The sequence below is a fragment of the Thunnus thynnus genome, chromosome 14 (genome assembly GCF_963924715.1).
Source record: "Thunnus thynnus chromosome 14, fThuThy2.1, whole genome shotgun sequence".
NCBI lineage: Eukaryota > Metazoa > Chordata > Actinopteri > Scombriformes > Scombridae > Thunnus > Thunnus thynnus.
In genome coordinates this window covers 2,878,696-2,905,500 of record NC_089530.1, presented here as the reverse complement: position 1 = coordinate 2,905,500, position 26,805 = coordinate 2,878,696, and the positions used below count along the sequence as shown (strand labels likewise).

General features: G+C 39.8%; 1 protein-coding gene across 6 annotated transcripts in view; it reads right to left on the bottom strand.

Annotated features, from left to right (window-relative positions):
- The window catches only part of ltbp1 (latent transforming growth factor beta binding protein 1), a 157,858-nt gene that overhangs the window by 95,269 nt on the left and 35,784 nt on the right, over positions 1-26,805 (bottom strand). For all 6 annotated transcript variants that reach the window (XM_067609332.1, XM_067609327.1, XM_067609328.1 and 3 more), the window contains exon 4: positions 8,079-8,230. In XM_067609332.1, the coding sequence (XP_067465433.1) occupies positions 8,079-8,230 (152 nt within the window). The remainder of the gene's footprint in view (positions 1-8,078; positions 8,231-26,805) is intronic.

Below are 26,805 nucleotides of genomic sequence, written 5' to 3'. Positions count from 1 at the left end.
CAGCAAAGAAACTTAAGTCAGGATTCATAAGAACGCTTTTTAAGGGTCATTTGTGATGTTTTTGCACCTCTTGGCTGTTAGCTACTTAATGCAGAATTTTTTAAATTGTGCTCTGGTCTCAAGGAGACCAAACTTTTTGTGTAAAATCTTGTAAAAGCACCTGTGAATGGATTTGATACACAGAGTCATTTGACAGGTGTGTGTACTATAGGAATCTATGTAAATTACTGGTACCTATATATCAAAAGAATGAATGGAAATATTGTTACAAGTGAGTATTGAGGATGCATCACGATATCCTGACTTTTTCTGTCATCATGGGATGTCAAAAAACCCAGCAACACTGGTAGTATAAAGAACAACCATATTTAGGGACCAATGCATTTCGGCTTGTGGTCATGACATAGAAGTAAAGTAGGCAAAGAGACACATATTGATTTTTTACTTTAAAAGTGTTACAAAGCATGAATAAGGGCTTCTTAATTAATAAGTCTTCCTCGTGATGTTTTCTAAGTTCTGGATGACCCTATTGAAAGGCACAAGTCAAAATGAGTTGAGTCCTTCAATTAAGAAGTACTTTATACTGCAAGTGTTGCTAAAGTTTTGACCTCTCAAGACTATTTCCCTTCTCCATGCACCTTAGAGCTAGATGAGGTTGTTCCAGAATCCCCACCCTGATTGCAAACCTTCAGGCATTCTTATTTGGTCATTGCGGTGATGGCGAGGTGATCCTCTCTGCCCAAACCTTCAGTCAGGACCAAGACTACTAACATTTGTCTGAGGGTGTTTTGGCAGTGTAGGAGAGCTGAGGGATAGCTGAGGGGAGACGGGGAATAGCTTTCCCAGATGTGGCACCAAAGCCGGTTGCTGACAGGCTGTCTGTCGCGTGGGACAGGGCTGACAAAAAGGCTGCGGGCTTCCTGTTTTAGAAGAGCAAGCTCGTCTGCTACTTTCACAAAGTGTAGCGCTGACTGCATGCTGGGCAAAAACCAGCCGTGGTAGTTCCATTAATTTAGGCTCAGAGGCCTTAAGTGCTATTTGTAGGTACACAACTTTGCTCTAAGAGGTACACAATGAAGGGTTGTGACATGCTTTACAGGGGTTCTGGTGAAAATGTTTGTTGGACCCCAACAGATGCACAATCCCCGTCCTCCATCACACAGATGGATAACTCTACTTTGAATGTCTGGAGAATCAAACCGTAGCCTGGCAAGAGTTCAACAACTGAACCTTCAGTACTATGTTGTGATTGAAATGACAGGTCATATTGCTCTGCTTTAAGGGAGGTTGAAAAAATTTCAAAAAGCCAATGAGCCACAAATACAATGTTGAGGTTGAGAGAACGGGTACAATTAGTGGGTCTTGTGGGGGCTTTGGTGCTTTGGCATCACTCAGCACAACAAACAGTTCATTTAAAATCATTTAAGGCTCATCAGTCAGATAACATTAAGCAAGACTTTACATTGTCAGATATAATGCACCAAGAGTTCATCATCAAAAAAGATATGGTATCAATGTGCAGCACTGTCTGCCACAGTGTCTTTTTCTTAGACGTCCATTGGGAGAAGCCAAAGTCAGACATTTTTCTATACACATAGACAGAAAAAATGTTGAGGAATGTTTAGTATACCATTCATGTAATATCTTACTAAATGTGAACTAAAATATATATGTAGGGTTGGGGCTCCAATAGCTGGATCCATTTCAGATCCAGTTTCAGGTGACAAAATACCCACAACAAATCTCTTATCAAATCTTTTATCACTCACTATCTTTTATCAAAATATTAGCAAAGGACAAAAACATACAAAGTATTCAGCAGGCACACAGCATTGCTTTCGGCAGTTGAAATGGCAAGTGTTGCAGGTGGCAGATAATATCAGCTATAAAATTTGGGATATGAAAAGTGGATTTGACACTAGATTCAGGCTCCATAAAATGCTATCAAACCCCATTCCCGTACATATTTTTCTACAGATAATCCAGGTTTACTTTGAAGTTGACTTTTCTTTAGCTGGCTGAAAAAGAAAGGAAGAACCAGTGTTCCTTCCAGTGGATCAGATCCTTGTGAGGTTGTCACAAGGATCTGATCCTTTTCATGTGGAAACTATAGCTTTGTAGTTATCCTTGGTAGATAGAGTATTTGAACAACACAGACATCAAATACAGGCCTTGAGAGTAATTCACAGAAAATACTTACAATATAAAATGCAATCATAATATTGGTCAGAAAAATTGCAATTAGGTATTTTCATCAGCTGTAGTCCATAGTATCTCATAAGTCTTTGTTTAAAGGGGACATACTATGCTTTTCCTCATTTTCAGTTATATATTTAATGTTACGATGTTGGATGTTCATATTAAACATGGCCAAAGTGTCAAATAATGAGGTAAACATATGTAGAAGTAATCCCTGTGAGCAAAAAGCACTGGTTTAAGACTGCTATGAACACTCAGTTTCCAACAGTTTTTTCTATTTTCAGCCCAAGCTGACGTCAACTCGTGATGGATATCTGTATATGGTCATCTGTTCCATGCACAGCGCCAGTTCACTGCACTGCTCCACTAACATTATGGTATTTTTCCATTGTTTTGGGGATATCATGGCGAGCCATGACTCGATTTCGAGCTGGTACACTGTCACACTGTTTTTCCATTACACAGCAGGGCAAAGTAAGATAAGTAGTTTACCTGTTGGATGTGTGCTGGTCATCTGCAGCTCTTCAACAAACATCATCATCACTGTGGCTATTTCTGCTTGAACTATTCCTCCCTGCATTATTTCTAACTGATCTGCTGAACGAATACCTCCAAATATCTACATATGTTGTGTCGCCCAGTTTTTAGTGACGCTAACGAAGCGCTACTAATATGGTGAGGAACACATTTAATGTCCTGTAAATTCTTCACAATAAAAGTCTCCTGTTATTTAATCATTTGAAAGCTTGTCATTTGAAGCAGTAAAGCATGAAATGTTGGGTCTGCATCGGCGGTAACTTAACATGACTATGATACGGCTGAAAGCTGGCCAGTCAGAACAGAGTGGGCTCACCGGTGGGGAGGCTTAAAGACACAGGAGCTAAGACTGCCTGTTAGAGATAAAGGCTGAACTGAGGGGCTGCATTAAGGGCCAGTACAAGATATATAAGGTGTTGAATAGTGAATCATGCAAAGCTACTCTGGTGGAGTCCCAGAATAAAATTAGGGCTGGAAATGAGCATAATAGGTCCTCTTTTGGTCTTATTGAAGCCAGTGTCTGTTGACTCTATGTTGAATCCTCTAGTGTCTTATTTAGGGAGAAGCACTAGTTCAGTATATGAACCTTCAGACCATTTAAGGCCATATACTGGTATGCACAGTACTTCAAATAAGGGAAGCTTTGAAATAAGACAAGGCTTTGCTAAATATTTATTTGGGAGCCATATATAAAACCAGTTATTTCTCTCTGGTTTTTCAAAAACATATTGAATATGAATAATTTGGAAATGTAGGTGGCTGGTTTCTGTCTATATGTGCCTGTGTGCCATTTCCCTCTCTACCTTTGATGTCTGGCCATTTCTTGGGTTTTTACAAACTGCTAGCTGAAATTAAACTGAACTGAAGAGGTTATTTTGAAACTGGGTCTGGGTCACTGTGGCCAGGTCTGGGTCTGCTTGAGACTGCAGCACTGCAGGCCAAGAATCAACACTGTTCTGTCTGCTGACCTCCCCCATTAATATGCCCACATCGGTCCGTCTGTCTGTGGCCACAGGCACAACCACTCAAACTGCAGTCGACAAATTCTTTGAAAAATATTGACTTATTCATAGATTCATACTGGCGAGTCAGATGTTGGAGTTTGGCCTTGAATTTATGACAAGCCGCAATAACCAAGCAGGAGCTGGTAAATTATGGCTGCTGTTAATCTGTCAGATCTATAAGAGTTTGACTGGCAACCAAACTTGGTCCAAGAAACTTTTTTTTCTCTGAATCATTTGAAGCAGCTCAGAAATGAAGAGTCTCATAAAAATGTGAATGCCACAAGCCAGCGGGACTCTTCATAGGAAACCAAGCCTTATGTAACTGAAGGTGTGAGGAAATATGCTGAATGTCTATATATCGCTGTTTGTCTTTGAATACATAGAATGAACAGTGAAGTAATAAATTGAAAGCTGGCCTCTGGGTAAATTGCAGTGGTGTATTCATGCTTTTGTGCGTCTGCAGCCATTTACCACTGGGTTCCACCTTAAACTGTAAATGGGAGATAATGTGTCTTCTGTGGCAAGGCTGTTGAGTAGCTGTGAGACTTAAATGGGGGGTAGATAACAGGTATTCAGAGGCTCCACTCTACACAGCCTCCTCCCATTCATATCCATCGAGGCACTTGTTGTTTCAGCAAATTGAGGGGTTCTCCCCCGGATGACACAGTTATTTTATTCCATCTCTTCCACTCTAACTCTCACACTCCCTGCCTTTGTCTGAAATTGCCCTCAGAAAATGAGTCTAATAATTCATTTTCGACAGCCCCAAGCAGCAGGCAATGCTTAAGTCTTTATGCCATTACCGCTGGAGCTGCAATTTGAACAAATCCTGTTACTGCGAGCTCCACATTCTCTCCATATCCTCATACTGTTAGAGCAGATGTGATGTGTTTTGTGTGGTATGTGTATATTGGTATAAATTAGGGTTGAAGGGTTTTCCCGCGATTTTAAAATGATTATGATTCCCAGGAATATATCACCCTTTTCCCAGGATTCCCAGGATTTCTCACTATAAGACAAAGTTTGATTTTGAAAACCGAACTACTGATAACTGATTATAAAATAACTAATTAATTTTCTGATGTTATTCTTTGTTATTTATGGTATGGTTTGATGTTATTCTTTCATGTTTGTGTAGTATGTGGTAATATTTTAGCAGAGCAACAATTCCTTTTAAAAGTACACTTTTCTGAGGTGGAAAAAACACAACGCTATGTCAGAAAATGTGTCAGACGCAGCAATTTTGGTATGTCATTTTGGTGGTTTGAGGAATAGGAGTATTGTTCTTGAACATTGTAACATTAGAGCAATCTTCTGAACTTGATGCTCCACCTGTTCAACACCACTCTGCAATCTGCCCTACTGTTCTGATTCCAGATAGAGGTCTGTATCCGATTGAGCCATGTCTTGTTGAATGTCTGCATAGTTTATTTGCTGATGTTGCTCTGTGCCTCGTTCATTTATCTATTAAAGATTTTGCCACACAGTTTAACTGTATGCTGCTGTTTTAGCATGAAAAAAAACAATATAATTGGTATCTTACAGTTATCACAGCAATTTAAGGTCAGATCCAATCTTTGGTATTGCATGGTAATGTCAATGATTTGGAGAGCGCGTCTCGCAGGCATTGTTCTAGGGTAACAAGAGCATTTTTGGCAAGAATTTTCAGGAAAAAACAAAATCTCTGTAAAGGTCCCTGGCTGGTATCAAATTGGGGACAATACAATCACATGTATGTGTCTCAGACCACTAGGCCACATAGACACCACAAGGAGCTTCTTTTTAATTTAAAAAAGGGTTCTCTGCACATCTTTCAGCACTGTGCAGCTGCATCAGGTGCTTTTCAGTACAAGGACAGTGTGCACTATTAAAGGCTGCAAATCTATCAGTGTGTTCCAGTCCTTTTTCCTCTGCTTTTAAGCTGTCACAGCAGACAAAGAGAAGAATGTGCAGACTGAATGTTTTTTAACTGTAGAACAAAATTAAATTGCAGGAAACTTATAGCTAAAATGTGGCATTCTTTGGAAGAAACTATTTATCTTCACAACTCGCACGTTTTTTCATTACTACCAGATTTTCATAGTAAGCTACCCTCAGATGTAACTCATGGAACTCTCAAACAGGAAGTTCAGATCATTAATAATAAACCTCCACATATTCCATCACAATTGCATATCCTTGAATTTATCCTGACTTCTAACTTATGTGACGTAAAGCTGTCATTGATTTTCCCACTGCTAATATTTTTGGTTTAAACTAAGACATTAGTTCCATGATTTAGTTTATTTGGCTGATAATGCCCTTTTATTAAAAGACAGATATCAGCCTAACACAGTCTTAACTCTTAACACAATTTACGTATTTATTTAAATATCAGACATCTAAGAAATAATTTATTGAGATTATGGAGAATTTTACTTTCAGGAGTGTCAGTCTGCAAAACTTGCAATCAAATCTGCTTTTCCTAAATCAGTATTCCCTTATGATCCCGAGCATAATGTTGTGTTCACACCAAATGCCAACCAAATTTTTTGCGTGCCGAGAATACATACAAAGTCATTCGCATCTATTCACGCCAGGCGACGCAAATGACACAATGCCAATGATGCGAATATGTGAAATTCTCGACATGAATACACAAAATTTGCATATTCGCGTGAGTTGAAAATGTTCAACTTGAGTGAAAATTTTGCTCAAGTTTAAGCTGTTGAGTACTGGCTAGCTCTGGAAGAGAGAGCCAGGGAGCACGTTGGTGCTGCTGCTGCTGATTTCTGGTGGAATAAACACACATTGGACCACCTCACCAGATTCTGCTGTAAACCACAGCCGTTTACCAGCGAGTTTATTTTTTTAACTTTTGGGATTAAAAATTGATTTATCTTTACTTTAAATGCCAGTGAGTTTATATAATTTTAAAGTTACACAGTATGTAGATATCTATGTGTATAAACAATAAAGTTGCTGCCATATTTATGCCTTTAGAAGTTATTCTGTGTTGATGGAGCAGCTACAATGTTTTCAAAGCACAGCTCTGTTCGATCTGAACTCCATTCAGAAAAACAAGCATTTTAAGTTAAGTTGTTTGCTTGTTATCTTGCTGACAGACCGGACAAAGCATGAATTCAGATTTTTTCCAAATCTGCATCATGATGTAGTTATTTCAGCATCCTTTTGATCCGTTTATTGCAATTAAATCACAGCAAAACCTAAGTTTATTTTGGGTTCATGCTGTCTGTAGCTGTCATCTCGGAAGTGCAGTAATGGATTTTTGGGGGGGAGTTTTGTGTGACGGGTTTATCACAGCAAAACGAACAGAGAAGAGTTGATTATGTATCTCTCAGTGTTTACAGATAAGTGTTGGTATGACTGTTGTTAGCAGGAGGACTGAGCCGTTATAATGGCGGGTCAGGCTGAGCTTCCGTAACATCACTGCACTGGCTCCTGTTGTCCGGGTGGGGACTAGTCGTTGCCTGCCATTGCTCGCTGGCTGTTTGGTGCGAATAAACACAAATGATACCGCGGTCAAACTCATGCAAGTAATGCAAGCCGAAAATTCCATTTGCTTCGTCTAACACCATAAGGGATACAAATCCATCAATGGAGATGCGCCTCCCTCCCTACAGGAACTGATCACACCACAAATCTCCACCTGCAGCCTCAGATCTGCCAGCAGCTTGCTCCTTTGGGCCCCCAGTACCAAGCTCTGCATCATGAGGGATCAAGTCTTCTGCTCTGCTGCACCACGCTTGTGGAACAGCGTTCCTAACCAACTGACGACATCACAGACCCTAGACTCTTTTAAAAAAGCCTTTCTATTCAGGAAGGCTTATTCATCTTAACTCTTATTATCATCATTTCTTCATGTTATGTGTTCTATATTATTAATACTGTAGTATTTTAAGTTTCACGATGAAAGAAAAGTGTGGTACAAACTAAATATGTTATTATTTATTACACACGCTGTAACATATTGAATACAAATTATGTATAATTTAAGTTATTGCTCACACTTGCAGGCATCCCCAGCTTTTCAAATGATTCACGTATATATACAAAATCTACTTGCAAAGACATGAAGCTTTCTTGAGACAAATCAGCCATCACAATGAACATCGTGTCTGACTTCGTATTTATGAAAATTGTGTTAACAAAGCATAGTAATGCAAAAAAAGTGAGTGGACAGACTTAAAAAATAAGCAAAGTAACAAGCAAGGGCAGGAGGATGCGTTTTTCGAAAGCATCATATTGAAATTCCCACTCGAAATGTTCACTCTTCAAGAGCATCATTAACACACCCAAATGAAAGTCAAAAGGTGGTGTGTGGGATGACTTACTCACCATTGATGGGGTTGTGTCCCACTGTCAGGGGGATTGGCCTCTCAGGTTGGGACTGGATGTGCGTCTGTGTGTGCGTGGTGTGTGTGTGGTAGTATTTTGGCTTTATAACATACTGCTGGCTCTGACCTGGGTGCATGGGCATGGGCCGGATCCTGGAGGGAAAGAAGGAAACAATCAGGTGTCAAAGAGAATAGATTTTTTGGAAAATTAAATGGTAACACAAACTTCTTGAAACATGACATACAGTATGCCCACCCACATGGGTATGTTTGATGTGTATACACTAATACGAGGTATAAATGAGCCTTCAGTATTATTCAGTATCAATGTTCTTGTCACTCTTTGCCTAAGCAGACCAATTGTACAGTCTCCAAAAAACTGCGTTCCTTTAAATCTGTCGTCTAAATGTCACAGCAGGTGTTTTCCTTTGACAGCTGATGGAAACCAGCTGCTGTCACAGCAGTGACTGGGGTGTAGCCAGAGGTGCTTGAAAGTTTCAGCCCACAGAGAGCAGTGCAGCAGTATCTTTCTGCCCTCTGTGAATCACTATGGATTTCACCTTTGAAGGAAATGATCCTTTGCCAGCACCAGTCTTATAACACTAAACGGTCTGATTTTAATGAAATTGTTTTCATAAAAGAAACATACTGATCAGCGTCTGAATTCGCCGCGCTGTCCTTATATCAATACGCTCAAATGACATCACTCTGACACACAAATTCTTCTAGTTCCTCAAGAACGGCGTCATCTTCCTTCCTTTCCTCTTACCACTCCCTTCACTTCTTATCAGCCTGAGCCTATACAGGATCAGACTACTGGGCTTAAAACCTCACCAATATCTTAAATGATGTTGTTGAATGCTGCAGAGATACACAGGCATACAGTACAGTGCAAAGTACAGGGCAAACATTTATCAACTTACCAGTACTGACAAATGAAAACTCATGAAATATTGTGCCATTGACATTAAAATAATTAGAAGCAAAGATGGGACCAAGGTACAGTTTTTAGAAATCACAACACACATCTTAGTACAGTACATTTCTCAACAAAAGTTGTGATGATCAGGTCTACTTGAGTGACGAGTCCTGAACTTCGCCTGAAGATGCTTCAAAGCTTGAGGTTGCATGAGGTGCTTGGCAAAAGTATGGTCAAAAGAATGTGGACACCCCTGCAGGACATCAGCAATCTGTGTGTTACTCTGTGATTCAGTCACATCGTGTTCCCAATGCAAATCTTAGGGGAAAAGTCAAAACATTATTGTAAGCCATGCTAGCAACATGGCTCTATGGATGGTAATGTCAGTCTGTCTGTCCATCCACTACTTTGGACCAGACTATAATATTTCAACAACTTTTGGATGGATTTCCATGAACTTCAGTATGAACAGTCATGTTCTCCTCAGGAACATGAATGTCTGCAATCATTTTGGTAATCCTCTGATTTTTCATCTAGTGCCATCATCACGTCAAAATTATAATTTGTCCAATACTTTGATTCAAACTAATGACATCATATTAGCGTCACCTGTACTTTGTGTTTAGTGCTAATCAGTAAATGTTTGCATGCTAACAAGTTAAACTAAGATGGTGAACACGGTAAACATTACATCTGCTTAGTATCAACATTTTAGTATTGTCACTGTTAGCATGCTAACATTAGCACTGCTGTGCAGAAGTACAGTCTCAGAGAGACACTAACATGGCTGTAGACTGTAGCACAACGCAAGTGTCTTTGCTAGTTTAAGACCAACGCAGTTGTAATTTTCCCGCCCAGTGCCCACGTTTTTTAAATAGCAAATGCACTTGCGCCCATCAGAGCGCCCATGGGCGTGTTGGTCTTAAAATGAGGTGTGGTCTGGCGCATTGGTGGTGCATTGCTATATTGAGGCAGTGGAAAGCGATTGCTTTAACTTTGTGTGCAAGCAGATCTGTTTCCTCTGCAGAGAGGCATTCCTTCTTACTACTTGGCAAATGCGCCATTATAATAGCAATCTGCCAAGGTGCAAGCACACCTGGCTCTTAAAGCGAATGGGAGATGGCATTCTGATTGGTTTATTGCATGTTACGCCCAAAACACACCCATGATTAAGGGACTAAGGACAACCCCTTTGAACCATGTGCCTGGCGCTCCGACCATTTTTTCCACCGTTAAACTAGCAAAAGCGGATTTAGACACACCCTAAATGCACTTGCGCCATGCGCTTCAGACCGTGCACTTTAGATGGTTAAAATAGGGCCCTTAGTCTTGTTTATCTGTCATCTTGCAGCGGGTTGAATCTCAGAGATGTCTACTGTATGGGTGGAATGATAAAATGTTTGCCTGAATGAAACCAACAGCAGTTAACGTACATCTAAGAAAGAAGAAGAGCAGAGTGTAGTGCGCAGTCTGTGGATTTAAATGTTGGTGTCAACATTGAATCATTTTCAGGCTTGAAGTAGTCACTGGCTGGATCAAGAAATATCTTTCAATACGCAACTTGCTGCTGGATAGCAGCTAAAAAAAATACATTTTGACTTTTCCACTAAGGTTTGTGTAGTGAACATTGTTACTTAATCACAGAGTGACATATGATGGAGTGCTGAGGTCACACAGGGGATTGGATTTGAGATAGGGCTGTTATTGTAATTCCAGTGAAGGGAAATCTTAATGCTACATCATTCAATGACATTTTAGACAATAGTAATGTTCTTTCAACTTTGTGGCAACAGCTTGTGTTTGTCCTTTTCCTGTTTCAACATGATAACACACCCTGCGCATAGCCAGGTTCATATGGGAATGGCTTTCTCAGTTTGGTGTGTAAGAACTGGCTTGCACAGAGCCCTGACCTCTACCCCATCCAACACCTTCAGGATGAACTGGAACACCAAGTGAGAAACAGTAGGATAGAGGCTGTTAGAGCAGCTTATTAATGCCCATGGTTTGGGAATGACATGTTCAACAAGCCCATGTGGGTAGAACGTTTGTACGTTCACATACTTTGATAGGATATCCACGAAGTACTGGCCATGTAGTGCATTTTTCCACCATGATGTACATCAGAAATGTAGGTCAAGGACTGTAATGAGCCACCCACCAACCCTCATCTCTACACTGGGTGATCTTGTATTCCTGGCAAACATTATTAGCATCTTCCTAGTCGCATGGAGCGACACATAATTAACTATATGACAATAACATATTTCGATGATATTCTAAATCAAAATATAAAACAAAAAGATTTCACATCTAATTCCAATAAAAAAAATAATAGTTATATTTACAAAAGCAATTTTACACAGGTTACTTACCATATGTCTCATCCAACTCATGTTACTCACACCTGAGCTAAGTACCAGGGTTTGACATTGACATTAACTCTAGTAAAACATGATGCAACCTAATTCAGTAATCCTTCAACAAATTCAACCTTTTATAAAAGAGCTTTTTTGTGAAACTTGTACTGTTCAATTTCTGTTGAGACTGATTCAGAGAGGTGTTGACTCAACTCTGAAGTCATTCTTGGCTGTAGTTAGTAGCGTTGCACTGAGCCAACAGGATACCCTGATACTGCTCATTTTAAACGAGGATAGCAGTGAGCAAAGGTTGCACTATGATAGCAGAGGGTATTCCTATGATCTAACTCCCTGGTCTGCTGCTGCTTCCTGAGGCAGTGAGTCATCCAGTGTTACTGCATTCTCAACTGCAGCACAAAATGTGGCCTGAGACGATTCTGCCATGTTACAACACGGTGTGACCCAATAGTACAAATATACAATATCAGGTCTAGTTTAATAGGCTTTAATAATCACTATTAACATCTCTCTATATAAAGCAAGGAATCTCTGTCTGTATGTTTGTATGTTTGTCCTTCACATATCTCTTGAACTATTCATCTGATCGACTCCACACTTGGTGGGTGTATGGTTGGGCACACAGGGGAGTGCAGTGTCAAATTTGGTGCAATTTGGACATGTGATGTGTTTAATGTTAATAAACTTTGAATAAACCAGCGATCAGCGAGCTGCTCCAGTCTGCAGCAGTGTGACGGGGCTTCTGGGCTCTGCAACTGCATGTCATGAAGAGAGCTGTACAACCCTTCATGAGAGAGATACAAGGGGATGACATCTCTCTTCGTTTGATAACATTAAAAGTTAGGCTTTGTTGTGGGTTTCCCGACTCATTTTAAAAAGGACAAGAGAAAAAGAGAGAGAGAGGGCAAGCAAGCCAAGAACAGGAGTGAGCGACAGAGAGGCAGGCTGGAAAACTTTCTCTGAGAGAGAGGAAGTCTGTGAATGACAGGAATACGTTATTTCCTGATTGTTTCACAGCGGTTACGTTCTAAAGCACAAATAAACACCCATCATACACTTAGCAGGTGATTTATTGTGGAGATAGATGCTCTTTAGGTACAATTTGGACGTGCAACATGTTTAATATCAATAACCTTTGAATAAACAAGCAAAAAGTGAGCCACTAAGCTCCATGTCTGAGTGCAGCGGGGGCTGTTTGATATAAACACCATCACATCACAGCAGGATGGAGCTTCTGGGCTCTGACTTGCTGAGCAGGACAAAGTCACGCACCCCACTCACTTAAAATGCCCAAGACAGAGGAGTGTGTACACACACACAAAAAAAACCAGAAGTGGAGGCAGTAAAACTAGCCAACAGGCATACGTGCCAATACTAGAAATGCACCGACTGCAATTTTCTTGGCTGATTCCGATTTCTGATTTTTTAAAAGTCTGACCTACCAATTCCTAACAATTCTTTGTAAGAATTTAATAAGAAAGAAAGACTTTCTTATTAAATTCTTAATAAGAGTGTGTGGCAGTGGCTGTCAGTGCACTGTGTGCGTAACATGCATGTTGTGTGTGTGTGTGTTTTGTCTGTGGCGCAACAGTTTTGTGCGCTACATGAAACATAGTGCGGCTATGTGTGGAAAATATGATCGGCAAAAAACGCATATATGAGACTGATCAGGCCGGTCATGGCTGATTGGCTGAAAACTGAAAACCAATTTTGATCGGTGGACAATTGGTTGGTGCATCTCTAGCCAACACATTTGATTGCAGCAGAATCGACCAATGGAAGGCCATAAACTGCTTCTAGGGTTCATCCTCAGTTTAGTCCCCCTGGTGAAGTTTCTGTCTGGATTTAAACCATTTCATCTATTAAGTCCTTATCGTTTTAATTGATATGTTTGTAAATATGTCATATGTTTGATATATATATATATATATTTATATATGTATATATGCGGTTCTCAAGAGATAATGAGCAATCAGCCCATTCTGAACAGGCACTGCACTAGTGTGACTAATACCAGATGCTGGGGTAACTGGCAGCTGTCAAAGTCTGGGAATTGACTCTCTAATTACATGTACATGAATTAATCATTTAAGCACCGTAAGCCCCGAAATTAACATTATCTTCAGTATCACCACCGTGCCCACCAAAGTGTAACCTTTCAGTATACGGGTTAAACCAGTAGTCACCTTAGTGCATCTGAATTTGTTGTATGTTTTCCCTTTGTTCCCCAAGGGGAAAACATACTGTATGTCACCATCTATGTAACTAAACTGTTTCTCAGTTGGACTACTGCCATCCCATAAGCCAAGACGGAAGCAGTGTATTTAGCCATATTTTGATTATGACTGAAACGAGTGGTTCAAGAAGTTTCTATGGATGTTTGGGTACTTTTTTACGACCATGAAAACACAACTGGAATCCATTGTAACTGTCATAAATTCAAAATGTCTACAGCCACTGTTCTTCATGAAGTAGGAAATAAACTTTTCAATATAGCCATTAAGAGGTCATAGCCTTACAGATACTGTATTTCTGAGGCTGATACCAGTATGGATATTTAAGACGTTTTTTTTTTTGTTGTTGTTGTTGTTTTTTTTTTTTTTTTTTTAAATCAGACAACTAAATATGATTTATCAGCCAACATATACGCTAGTACCAATATATTAGCGATAAGGGGGTGGCTGTGTCCCTCAGTTGTTGCAAACTTCTGAAACCAACAATCCGACAAGCACTCCCCCCTTCACACAGTAGTTAGCCAGGCATGCGGAGGTGAGAAAATATGATTTTTCCACAACTTCTTTTGTCACTTTTTGTGTGTACAAAGCAGGGCATCATCATGAAAGCTTTCAAAGAGAGACTGTCCAAAAGTGCCTGGTGTTATCCCCATCTGTACGATTCATCGTGTCTCAACCCTCCCCAGGGCAAGAGACTTTTTGGCCTGCCCTCGAGTGTGGCCACTCGGAACAGGTATAAATAACCTTTGGCTTTAGACGTGGTCGGACAAAACTATTTTGTTTCAAGCATATACCTGCCTTGAGTCTTGTTCTTAATGGTAATACAAGAGTTAGTAGCACCAGACATTTGGAGGAAAATTTGCTGTTTCATCACTATTGGGATGGAGTAGCAGCTGAAGGTACAAACACTGACAGAAATTACTGTCAACAGTTAAAAGTTTGACACTTTGTTTGTCTTGAGATATTGCCAGATGGCACTGTTTGTGTATTACTTTTGTGTGCATAGCTAAAATAGAAGGTCTATTTGAGCCCCCAATTCCTGGCATGGGCTTATGATATAAATAAAAGTCAGCATGAATATATCTATCTGTGCTCATCACTGTTTGGTCAGCTGTTAGCGATCGGAACCACCAGGCATCCTCTACATCCTCTAATATTAAAACTAATGGTGTGAATGCCCGTGGTCTGTTTGGAGATATACTGTGTTTCATATCCTTCATCTTCTCAGTTAAGTCAAATAAATGTTACATAGTAAGCCCTGTTTACTGCACACTGAATGCCAGAGCTTCAGTCAGCCAAACAGGGCTTGTGATGTGAATTGTGATCATGCAGTCTGACATTAGTGGAGATAAGCAGCTTATCTCAACTTAGTTACAGAGATCAATTCCTAACAGACATATAGAGGAGAAGGCTGTTGACATGAATGCAGGGGATTCTCTGGTGTTAACAATGTATGAATATTGGAATAATAATTGCTACATCTTGTCTACACACATCCATCTTTTAATCAGAGGAACCTGTCCCTGTGCAAGAAAATTATCTTTAAAGAAGCGGTCTTGACAGAGACCCATCCAGGACCCAAGCTGGGCTGGATCCAAAGTGAATTCAGTCTTACTGTGTACGTGAGGATCCCGGTCTGCTGCCACCGGTCTCAGATCTGTGGGTCAATATGTTTCATACCTGAGTGGACCGAAGTCCTGAGTTGACTTGTTACTAGCGTTGACCAAGTGGTGCATCATCATCACAGGAGGAAAAAATTGTTTTGTATAAATTTGGATCAAGTCTAATTATCTTCTGGTTCATTTCAAGCCTGTTCTCACCATATTTGGTTCTCTTTCACAGTGGGACCCTTTTTGAAAACCAATATAGGCATATTTAATTATTTCTTGAATGGGGTTTCGGTGGGGGATAAATGGACAAAGTCTTAGCAACACTAGCAATCTGGCAGTCATAAAATTTTATACAGACATTCATGATCCCCAGTGTTTGAAACCTAATAACTGTAGTGGATCCCCGGACAACTAGAGTCACCATGAGTTAGACATTTTTGGTTTGATTGAAATATCTCAAACGACTCATAAATTGATTGACATGGACTTTGGTGCAGATATGCATGGTCCTCAGAGAATGAATGCTAATGACTTTGGTGACCTGCTGACTATCCATGTTACACCTCCAACAGGTTAAATTTTCAGTTATCCAGTTATTTTTCATTCATGGATTGTCACAAAATTTGTTTCACATATTCTTGGTTCCCAGGCAATGTATCCTCTTGGTTTAATGACATTTTTAGTTCATTGAAATGTCTGCTACTGAAACGATTAATGAAATTTTGTACAAACATTCATGTTCAACACAAGGTGAATTGTGATTCCCTTACTTTTCATCTAGCACCATCATCAGGCCAAACTTTCAGTCTAATACTTTGGTTTATGACCAAATACCTGTAAAGCTAATGACATTCCATCAGCCTCAGCAGATAATTCACAAATGTTAGTATGCCAACACAATAAACTGAGTGTGTTAGCATAAGACCGTGAACATTACCTGCTAAATATCTGTATGTTAACAGTCATTGTGACCATGCTTGTGTTAGCATTAAGCTCAAAGCACAGCTGTGCCTATTGTTTGCAAAAACAATACATATAGGAAATTAAAATTAAACTAGCTAAAATATCATGGCAATCTTTATATTCTGTTATTGCTTCTAAGTACAAAATTCCTCTTGATGGTGCCACTAAGAGAAAGGATCAAGATGTCTCCAAAACATTAAACAAAACATACACATATTGAACATTCACTGATGGAAAAATGATATGGCCTTCCCCGGGTTGTCAAATGAAGGCATACAAGGAGAGTGCAGGGCCACAGAAAGGAGATGATAAACATAGAGGAAAAACCATTTGTCAACTGGACATATTTTCATCCCATTCACATGATAGGCCCCCTGCCACAGTATAAATAAACAGAAAATGATAGCCTTGTAAATATCTCTGCTATGACCCTGTAATGCCTTAAATAGCTCTTCTGTTTAGGTTATGCATCTATGTATAGAGTATGTGAATCTCCATGATATACAGTGATGTGTTCACATGTATTATTGTGTGCATGAGATGTTCACTTCCACTATACAGTCATAAAAACATCCTCAAATTAAACCTTCTGGACACTCTGTTAGGATTATTAACCTATTTGTGTTCATGCCTTCACACAGTGAACATGATTGTGTAAACATGCATGCACACAAGCATGTTTACACAAGTGCAAGTACAGTATGTACACACAAGCATCTACTGTTAAGTGGGGGCGGGGAGCGGTAGAATCTATATTCAGACAGGCAAAGGAAGCGTGTTTTTTTTACTACCACTATTTACATTTTTAAGCTGACCACTGGCTTCCTCAAATGATCCACCCTAAAAATGAATGCTCTAGTTAAACGTGTCAACTAACAAATCTATAGCCTCGAAGAATTAATCCTTTGTTTTTATTTGAACACAACAAAAAAGTTCAATATTTCATCACATGAGATTTTGATTACAGCACATTTATTTTGAATGTTGTAACATTTTTGTTTTAAACATCTCAGTAGTGGAGGTTTTGACCCCAAGTTGCACTGTTGGGGAAATGTTTTTGCGAGTTAGTCCCTGTTAAATGGTAAATGGACTGTACTTGTATGGCACCTCTCTGGTCTTCCAACCACTCAAAGCGCTTTTAAACTATAAATCATATTCGCTGAATGAGTACAGGGGCTACCATGCAAGGTCCCAACCTGCCCATCAGAGGAAACTAACCATTCACACACATTCATACATTGATGGCACAGCCATCAGGAGCAATTTGGGGTTAAGTGTCAAGGACACATCGACATGCGGACTGGAGGAGCCGGGAATCGAACTGCCGATCTTCTGATTAGTGGATGACCCGCTCTACCTCCTGAGCCACAGCCGCCCTTGTTTACTTTCATGTACATGCACGAGGGCACAGCTGACGCAACAAGAACACACCAGCAAAGGCAGAGAAGCAGACAAATGCTAGCAAAGCATGGAAACAATACAGGTTTCATATTTTTTTCAATATTGGAGTTGCAAATGTTTTATGAGAAAAGAAATCCATCCATAGTGGTAGACCTCAAACATACGCACTGTGTATCTTGGCAAAAACTCCACAGGGCACCATTAGAAGATTTTTTTGGTCACTTGGGGACACCAAAAAAGTTGAACACACAACACTGACTTATTATCAGCTTATAAAGTTGACATGGCTAACATCTAAACTGCCACAAATTCCCTATTGACACGTCTAGCAGAAAAAGAGCAACATTAGTATTAATTTGTGTTTGTGTTTCTGTCCACCTGACAACAGAACAACATCTGGCTCTTAAGCTAACTGCTCCACAACTTTCACTAACTAGTCAAAATAGTAACAGCACCTAACAGCACCACCTCCCCCTAAAACCATATATGTCCATTTTTACCTTTCTGTTTATGTCACTTCACCAGTGGGGTTCTCCAACAATGCCAGAGCAGCTGTCAACATGCACGGTTAACATCCATATCTTTAATTCCTCACATGGCCCTTTAAACCATCACAGAGTTTCCCCTTTATTCATTCTGCAGCAGCACATGGCGACTGCAGAACTATGAGCACCACTGCTAAAATTTCACATGATCATTAATATCAGCGGGCTACTACAGTAAATTGTCAATTTGGCAGTAAATGTACAGTACAGGCTTTAATAAATGCTGCAGCTTCTCAAGACCAACAAAAGTCTTGTCTGTTGTTTCCCCAACTGCTGGAAAAGTGAAGACTGTTAGCCCCGAAGTTAGCAACAATGGGTTAACCTAACCTGACCAGGCTCACTTAAGGTGGATTTACCTTTAAGGTGGACCAGGTATTCTCATTTTAGTGTCAATCCCAGCCGCTCTTTAACAGAGAACGGAGAATTGTCTGGGGTCTCTTGCTTTTTCTCAGTACCTAGAGGTAACACCTTTATAACACTATAAAGGTACTGGAGGGCACCATTTACCAATCACACTACATACTCATTGAAACTGTCACTTACCTCCATCTCCGTCAGCCTTACCCCACTTCCTTTCCACCTCCTCCACATTTTCTGTCTACATCTGGTACAGGTTTACCTGCACTGATTTTTCATCCAGTATTTTTTGACTTCATCTGGTTTTTCATATCAAATTGAAGGAGGAAACTGTGGGGTACTCTAGGGTTGTGTCCAGGTCAACACTGTTGTCAGTGATGCAGAATTGTTTGTGAATTTGGGGTTTCCTGACATTTTTCATTATAGCAAAACAGTAAGGGATTTCAGTACTGGTTGTACAGTATGTACACAATAGTTATGGTACCAGATTAACTACTACTTCTATAGAAGCTTGGTCCTAAATATGGCAACAACAAAGAGCTTCAAACCTAAGCAATGAGAAAGAGAGAATAGTAACGGCAAGAGAAAGGTTATAAACATAAGATCTCATTCCAGTCTCAACAAAATATCTGGCATGGCTGCATGCATTGGCAACGACTGCGCCATGAAATGAAAAAAGTAAGAGAAGAGCTTGGAGGGTATCCAAGGAATGGTTACAAGAGCCTGCTAGTCTTAAATATCAGAGAGGAGATTTTACTCATTTCTACATAAACAGATCGGTGAGTCAGGGTTGAGGGAGTAGGGTGTGTGTATATGTATGTGTGTGTGTAAAGGGGGCTGAATCTGTTCAGTCTCGGCCTTCACTGCTCTGGCCACAATCACAATCCACCGCCGACCTCTACACTCTGGCTGTCCAAGTCTTCTTCCCCACGAGAGCTGACATACTCTGGTCTACCGTAATGAACCCACTGAACCTCACCAGAGCCTTCTCATGTATTAGCAATACTGCAGCTGATGGCAGGCAGACTGCAGGGAGGGAAAGGAGGAATATCTCTGCACTGTATACCAGTGCTTTGTTCCGGGTAACTGGCTGTTTGACTGGTTGACTGAAGTTTGTCTCTTTAATAATCTGCAGGTTACACATTTGATTGAGGCCCATCATTGCTAGAATGCAGTACAATGTGCCAGTTTCTGTATGATTTGACTTCAGAGACCTGACCTTCAAAATTGAATTTGAATTTTGAGTTTTGAAATTGAATTTGATCAGACTGAACTTGTATGTTCTGAATTAGTGTGTTAGGTTTTGAAACTTAAATATGAGCATAATTCTCTCATCAGCTTCTGTTATGTCAGAAGTTGCAATCATTCATCCTTCCATTCATCTATTTTTGGGAAAGTATGTGGTTCTGGGTTGTGCTGACAGCAGGCTAAGTAAGGCAGCCTGTCACTCTCCCTGGCCATGTCCTCTAGCTCTTCCTGGGGGATCCTGAGGCGTTCGCAGGGCAGATGGAATACGAAATCCCTCCAGTATGTTCTTGGTCTGCCCCGGGGTCTCGTTCCAGTTGGGCATCCCCAGAAAACCTCTAAAGGGAGGTGTCCAGGAGGCATCCTGATCAAATGCCCAAACCCACCTCAACTGGCTCCTTGCAAACAAAAGAGCAGTGGTTCTACTCCAAGCTATTTCTAGATGTCTGAGCTCCTCACCCTATCTGTAAAGCTGAGCCCAGACACCTGTGAAGGAAACTAATTTTGGCCACTTGTATTCATGATCTAATTCTTTCTGTCTCTACACAAAGGTCAAGACCATAGGTGAGAGTTGGAGCACCGACTGATAAACTAGTAAATTGAGAGGTTCACCTTCAGGCTCAGCTACCTCTTCAACTCTACAGTCCGCTACAATGGCCGTATTACTGCCAACGCTGCACCAATCAGTCCGTCAATCTCTGTCTGTCTTACAATCATTTTGATCATTTTGTTAAAGTCTTTAGCAATAATTTCACTGTAGCCCCACTAACTACTCTGATTGGACTGTCTGAACTGGTACTGTGTAGAATAGTTATACTGTTTGCCAGAAAGCTACTGCTACAATCCTGGACATCTGAACAGGTTTCTACTTTTTACTTGTGGCAAAGGAAACTTACATCTGGAGAAAATTTGGTGTAATATATCTGCTGGAGAGGAAATGTTTCAGAAGATTTGGCAGCCATTCCTCCACCTAATGACTGAATGTTAACTTTGCTACTGGCCACTGTTTATGAACTGCTTGATTTACTACATCTCAGCAATGTGTGGCATTGTATCTTGTGTGATCAGTATTGTTCAATTTTACTTAAACTGTTAAATTTGAAATTTGTTGTGTCCCATTTTTTGTCAAATTAATTTTGTCAACCTGAAATTTAGAACAGGACATACAAATTCAGTTTAAATTCATGCATACTTATTTAAAATTCTGATTTACCAAATTTACCAGTTGGCACAAATATTTGCCTATACAATATACTGCACACAAGGCTACAATCCTAAATACAGAGTCAATATCTTGGGATATTAAATTAAGTGCAGCTTAACTAGATCTAGCCATTCATTACACAACTATTGTACAACATTTCATTATGAGTTATGAATGAATCTTACTCAGTCACACAGTACAGAACAGCTAATCTGAGGGGTTGTCCAGGGCCACAACTGACACCCCTGTAAAAATAATGGGTCTTCTCTAGCTGCAATTCTATATCAAACTCAAGTGTATTTTTTTTTCACGTGGGAAACAGCACTGGGTTACTCTGAGCGGTATTCTCGTTTTTTGCCGAGTGTCACACCTTTGAGGGTTAGAGCTGCCATACTTTCAGCTGCAACATTTGATCCTTGCAGCTGAACCACAGTGACAGCCATTACAATAGCATTAACCTGTCGTCCATGATTTATGGGCTGGACTGCAATGATGGGGAAGCACTCTGCATCACATTCTAGTCTTATAAGCACACATAAACCAAATGGGAATTGCAGCAAAGTACCACTATCTCAATGCAATTGCTCATCTTACTGCTGACACACAAAAACACTTGGACATTTGTGTTTGCCCTTTTGTTCATTTTTTCTCCTTCTTCAAGTACTGGCCACATCTTATATGATTCATCACTTAACAGTTTAAATAAATGAGAATGGTTTCAAAAAGGACCCACAGTAAAACCATTACAGTTTCACTATAGTTCACTATAATAAACCCTAGTTTCAAAGCCCAAATGCATCTGATTTTGGGGTCCCCAAAATCTAATAGCAATATTCCTGATCCTGTGGTCCCTGGTAAAAGCTAATTTAATTCACTTTGGTCTAGTGGATGGTATTGAGTGTATGAAAGGTACACTGGTATTGATAACAATTATTCAATATATATTGGTGGAACCTAATCTTTATCTGGTTTACAAATGGAAACATCAACTAAATACATGTTAAAGGATTTGTCAGCCTGCCTTAGCTAATCACAAGAAATAATGAAAGGGAATCAGTTTTGTCATCTCAGTTCCATACACATTGTGGAAAATAACCACAACAGATTAATTTGAAAATTCTGTTTACAAGGTTTGATCCATACTACATTTTCAGATAGTTTTCTAAAGATTTTCTAAAGGAAAAAGTTTTATGGTATAAGGCAAAAAACTGGGTCATTGCCACTGTTATCAGGGGTCTGTTCTAAGAAGCAGGTTAACTGAGTTATCTAGATAACTTTTCTTAAATCCCATAGACTGTAAAGAAATATGGACGTAGTCACAATGACTCCACCCATTGGTTTGCAGACTGCCCTTTGGAAGACTTGAGTTTAGCGATTTGACCATTGCCATCTTGTATTGGACCATCACCATCTTGGATTATTGGAGCCAGAAGTGACCATATTTGGACCAGAGGGTGGAGCAGACCCTAGCGCTGGCTGCTAGCTTGGTTGGCACGGGGCATTTACAGAATATGGTTAACTGTGATAATGCTTATGCCAATTTTCACTAGCGAAAAACAGGCTTAAAACCATTCAAACTAAATGTACTTACCAGAAAAACTGAACATCTAACTCCTTGGAGGGTCTTTTAGCACAACCAAATGCTGAACACAACTTTTTTAGATGACCAAAATATTATAATTAACTTTCATGAACTGAAAACACACTGTCAAATAATGGCAAGTACGCCTATACTCTGTGAATCTGGGGTTACGCCATGTCACATTACGTTACAGACATTGTTGTTACGGTAACAACAATCATAAGGCAGCCATGCCCTGAAGCATGCGCTGTTTTATCGTCAATTTTACTTTAAATTGAACCATAATTTACAAAATGAACATGTATTGAAGAAGGCTTGAAACTAGCGATAGCAAAGACCTTAAACTCATTAGGAAAGTGTTTACTGGGGTAATAAATCAAGTGAGAAGCAGGATCTTTCCAATTGGACTTCTTTTAGCAACCAGTGGAGTTACCCCCTGCTGGCCATTAGAAAGAATGTAGGTTTAAGGCACTTACTAGTTTAAGGAGCTACCCGCATGGTAAATCCCAAAACCAGATGTTTTAAAAGGTTATGCAGTTAACTCCAGTAAACAGCAACAGCATTGTTCAAATATATAAAAAGACTTACGGTATGTCTATGTTTACCTGACAAGGAAACATAGACATACTCTTGTCTGTAACTGGAGTAATGTGGTTGAAGTAATGTGATGGTGTGGGATTTACCTTTTGTTGTTCCCAAATTCTTCTACTTCTTCAAGACCAGCGTTATTCCAGTTCTTCAAGACCAGCATCCAGCACAGGGCAGACATTCATCAACTTGCCAAAACTAAACTGTCCTCCCAAGAATAGCATCAGCCATTTGTTCAAATGCCTAAATATGACTTATATTAACGTTAAACGGACAAGCGACTAAGCTACAATACCTTGTAGTGGAGGGTTTGGGTTAGATTGATGGGTCAATAATGCATGTGACTGTTACATCAGGGACCTGCTCATTTCCAGTTTTCAATACTTTCTTTTAACCATGACGACATTCTTTCCCTAATCTTAACCAAGCAGTTTTTGTGCATAAACCTAACCAAACCTTTACCATGGAAGTGGCAGATCAGAAAACAGTCATAAGAATCATTATGATCTTTTGTAACAGTTATTTGTAGCTTGCTTTTGTAATGGTTTTGGAAGGCACTGTCAAATGATGTCATCCTAAGGGCGTAAGATCAGAAAACCCCAATATTAGTCATTCTGAAAAGTAATGACAAACAACTGACTTGGATGGATAGACAGATATCAGTTTATTAATGTATCTGATCACTTGTTTTATGTTTCTTGTATAGTTGATCACACAACACAAGTGTTGTCATTGACCTACTTTTCCATTTCTGCTGTATAGCAGAATAAAATTTGTATTTTAAAGCATTTCTTAAATTCCACCAACTAATCAAGACTAACTGTAATTCCAGTTGCTGGATTGCAACCCTAAAAGACAAAATAAGCAATTACACAGAGATGCAGAGGTACCCACACTAAAGCCATTTTTCTTGTGCATTTTATCCACTGTGGAGAGCTACATTTTTATGATGATTTCGATGGTGGAAAATGCCAGATAAATGGGGATGAAAGGACAAAATGAAAACACGTTTTCAGATTTACCCTGTTCTGGAATTCTGACAACACTTTCTCAAGTATTTCCAAAACACTATCCTGAGCAGAAAAAAACTGTAATCTGCAATCTTATCTATACAGTATGAGCACACAGATTAGATTAAGGCTTCAAAATTACACTGAGACATTGAACAGTTTCTCTTGTGAGGTCTCTGAGCAAAAGGCACCAAAACACTGGATAATTTTTGTGGGCATATCAGCCAAATCATGTATTTAGATATGATCTCAAATCTGTTACATTTGCACAGCTTTTAGGCAGATTTGTCATAAAACTTCTCTCTCTTTCACTCAGCTGCTTGTGCACACCCAACTGATCTGATGAGAAGTTACTTACCTGGGGTTTATTGCCCTATTTTTTATCCTATCAGATGACAAAACGCTCTGTTGCTAGAACCAATAGGAGAATAGCTCCTTGTGAGAGATAAATCCTTTCTGCAAATTGAGAGCAGCTTTCGAGGACACAGATCTGGTAGCAATTACTGATGCCTGAGCAGTGCATAAAAAACCCCTCTTGATCGTTTTACAGAGTGCATGTAAAACTGAGCACATAAAATGTATTCATTAATATTTTAAATATCATTCATCAATATCACAGGTCTGGTCTAATCTATGACATCTAACTTGACACTGCTGGGTCATTTTGGATGTTTCCATCAACATGTTGCAATTAACATAGAGCTGGGGCGTAGGGATTGGTTTTGAGTCTATATTCACCGATTGGACCTGACAAGGTGTTGGGGCCATTTTCACTGTGTCTGATGCGACTGCACATTCTCCAATCATCTGCTGTAGTGACAGGCAAAACAAACCAATAGTTAACCACAGCAGGAGTTGGTGACATTTCAACTCTACTTATGAAAGTGCAGGGAGAAATCCTACCTATTATTACACTGATGGATGGTGATAATGAGAGTGTATTGGCCAGGCAAACCGCAATAACAGAACCTTCACACTGAGGGATCCATGTTTTTTTTAAAACACACAGAATATTCCCTGAGCTCGGATCAGCAATTGTGCAGAGTTGGCTTGCAGGCTTTGCCATTCACCATGCTGTCAAACAGGCAGCATGCTACTAAACACACTGTCTGTGTGATTATCAACAGATGAACCCTCATACCAGCTTGGGGTAATGTTTGACAGAAACCATCCCATTTGGACTCCATTGGTAAACTATGACAAGGTGTGAAGCAAAAACACATTGGTGAGGATTGATTCCTTATACTAGATTTTCCATACAGATAATTAAACTAAAAGTGGAAGGCCAAGATCCCAGAAATTAAATCCCAGAACTGACAAAATGTTAAGTGAACAAACATCTGGATGTGATTCATGTTGATACGAACCTGAACTGGACAGAGAATACAAACACTGCAGTTACAATCCAGCTTTTTCTCCCCAGGACACTTAAACCTGCATGAACTGATTTTCTGGCAACATGGGGGCAGCAGAAACAAGCTATAAACACAACATCTGACATATCACTTTTTAAGTTGATATGGCCATTTTGTTAGCAGTCCACTTGCAGTTTGGTACTGGGCAGGTAGTGTACAGTGGCCTGCTGCTGCTGGAAACAACACTGACATTAGCAGTCAGAGGGACAAAACAGTGAAGTTGCAGGTCATAAAACCAAAACAAAGAGCTTAAAGAGGTTAAAAGTCCCAGTAGAGCTGAGGAGAAAGTCAAGTGATAATTCTCTGTGGGTTTGTCACTGTGACCCCTTTCACATACAAGCAGTCATGTGATTCACTGTTAATATAAAATATTTCTTACACGCTCTTTAACAGACCAGTGTGTAGAATTTAGTGGCATCTAGCAGAATGGACTTCACAGAAATGGAATATAATATTTAATATGTCTTAATTAGTGTATAATCACATAAACTAAGAATTGTTGTGGTTTCGTTACCTTTAAATGAACCCTTTATATCTACAAAGGGAGCGGGTCCTCTTCCATGGAGGCCACCATGTTGCACCGCCATGTTTCTACAGTAGCCCAGAATGGACAAACACTGACTTTGTAGAGGGTCTGTCACGTTATTTGTGAGTTTTTCAGCCACTGTAGGTTCTCCTACACGCTTGGAAGGCAGGGGGGATATTCAGTTGGATGCAATTTGCAACCTCCCTGCTAGATGCCACTAAATCCTACACACTGGACCTTTAAGTCATTCGAGGCAGAGATTTCCAACCTACAGGTCGGAGGTAGAACTCACATTTAGATCATTTTAATGTAAGATAATATGGTGCCAAGGATTGCTGTGGTTCTTAAGCTAGCATTTGGCATGTGATGAATGTTACTAACAGCAGAAACACTTAATTTGATAATGACATTGAAAAAGGAAATAATGTGGATCATCGTCATGGTGGATATCCGATCCGCTTAATATGATCTGTGCCGGCTCTAATACTGATCTGGTGTATCTGATCGATGTATCGCTGATCAATATTCAAGGTAAGTAGTCTGTCATTACCGTCTTGATCTGTATGTACTGTGTAGAATTATGCATCCAATCTCAACCAGACAAGATGTAGGAAACAAGAAAGACCTTGAAGAAAAACAGAGGCAAGCTGCTGTCAGTAGAGGTACAGCTTCAGCAGTGTCCAGGCTGCTGTGCTTTGTTTTTGTTGATTGCAACTTTAAAACAGTATACTACTGCTACAAAGCTGTTAATTGC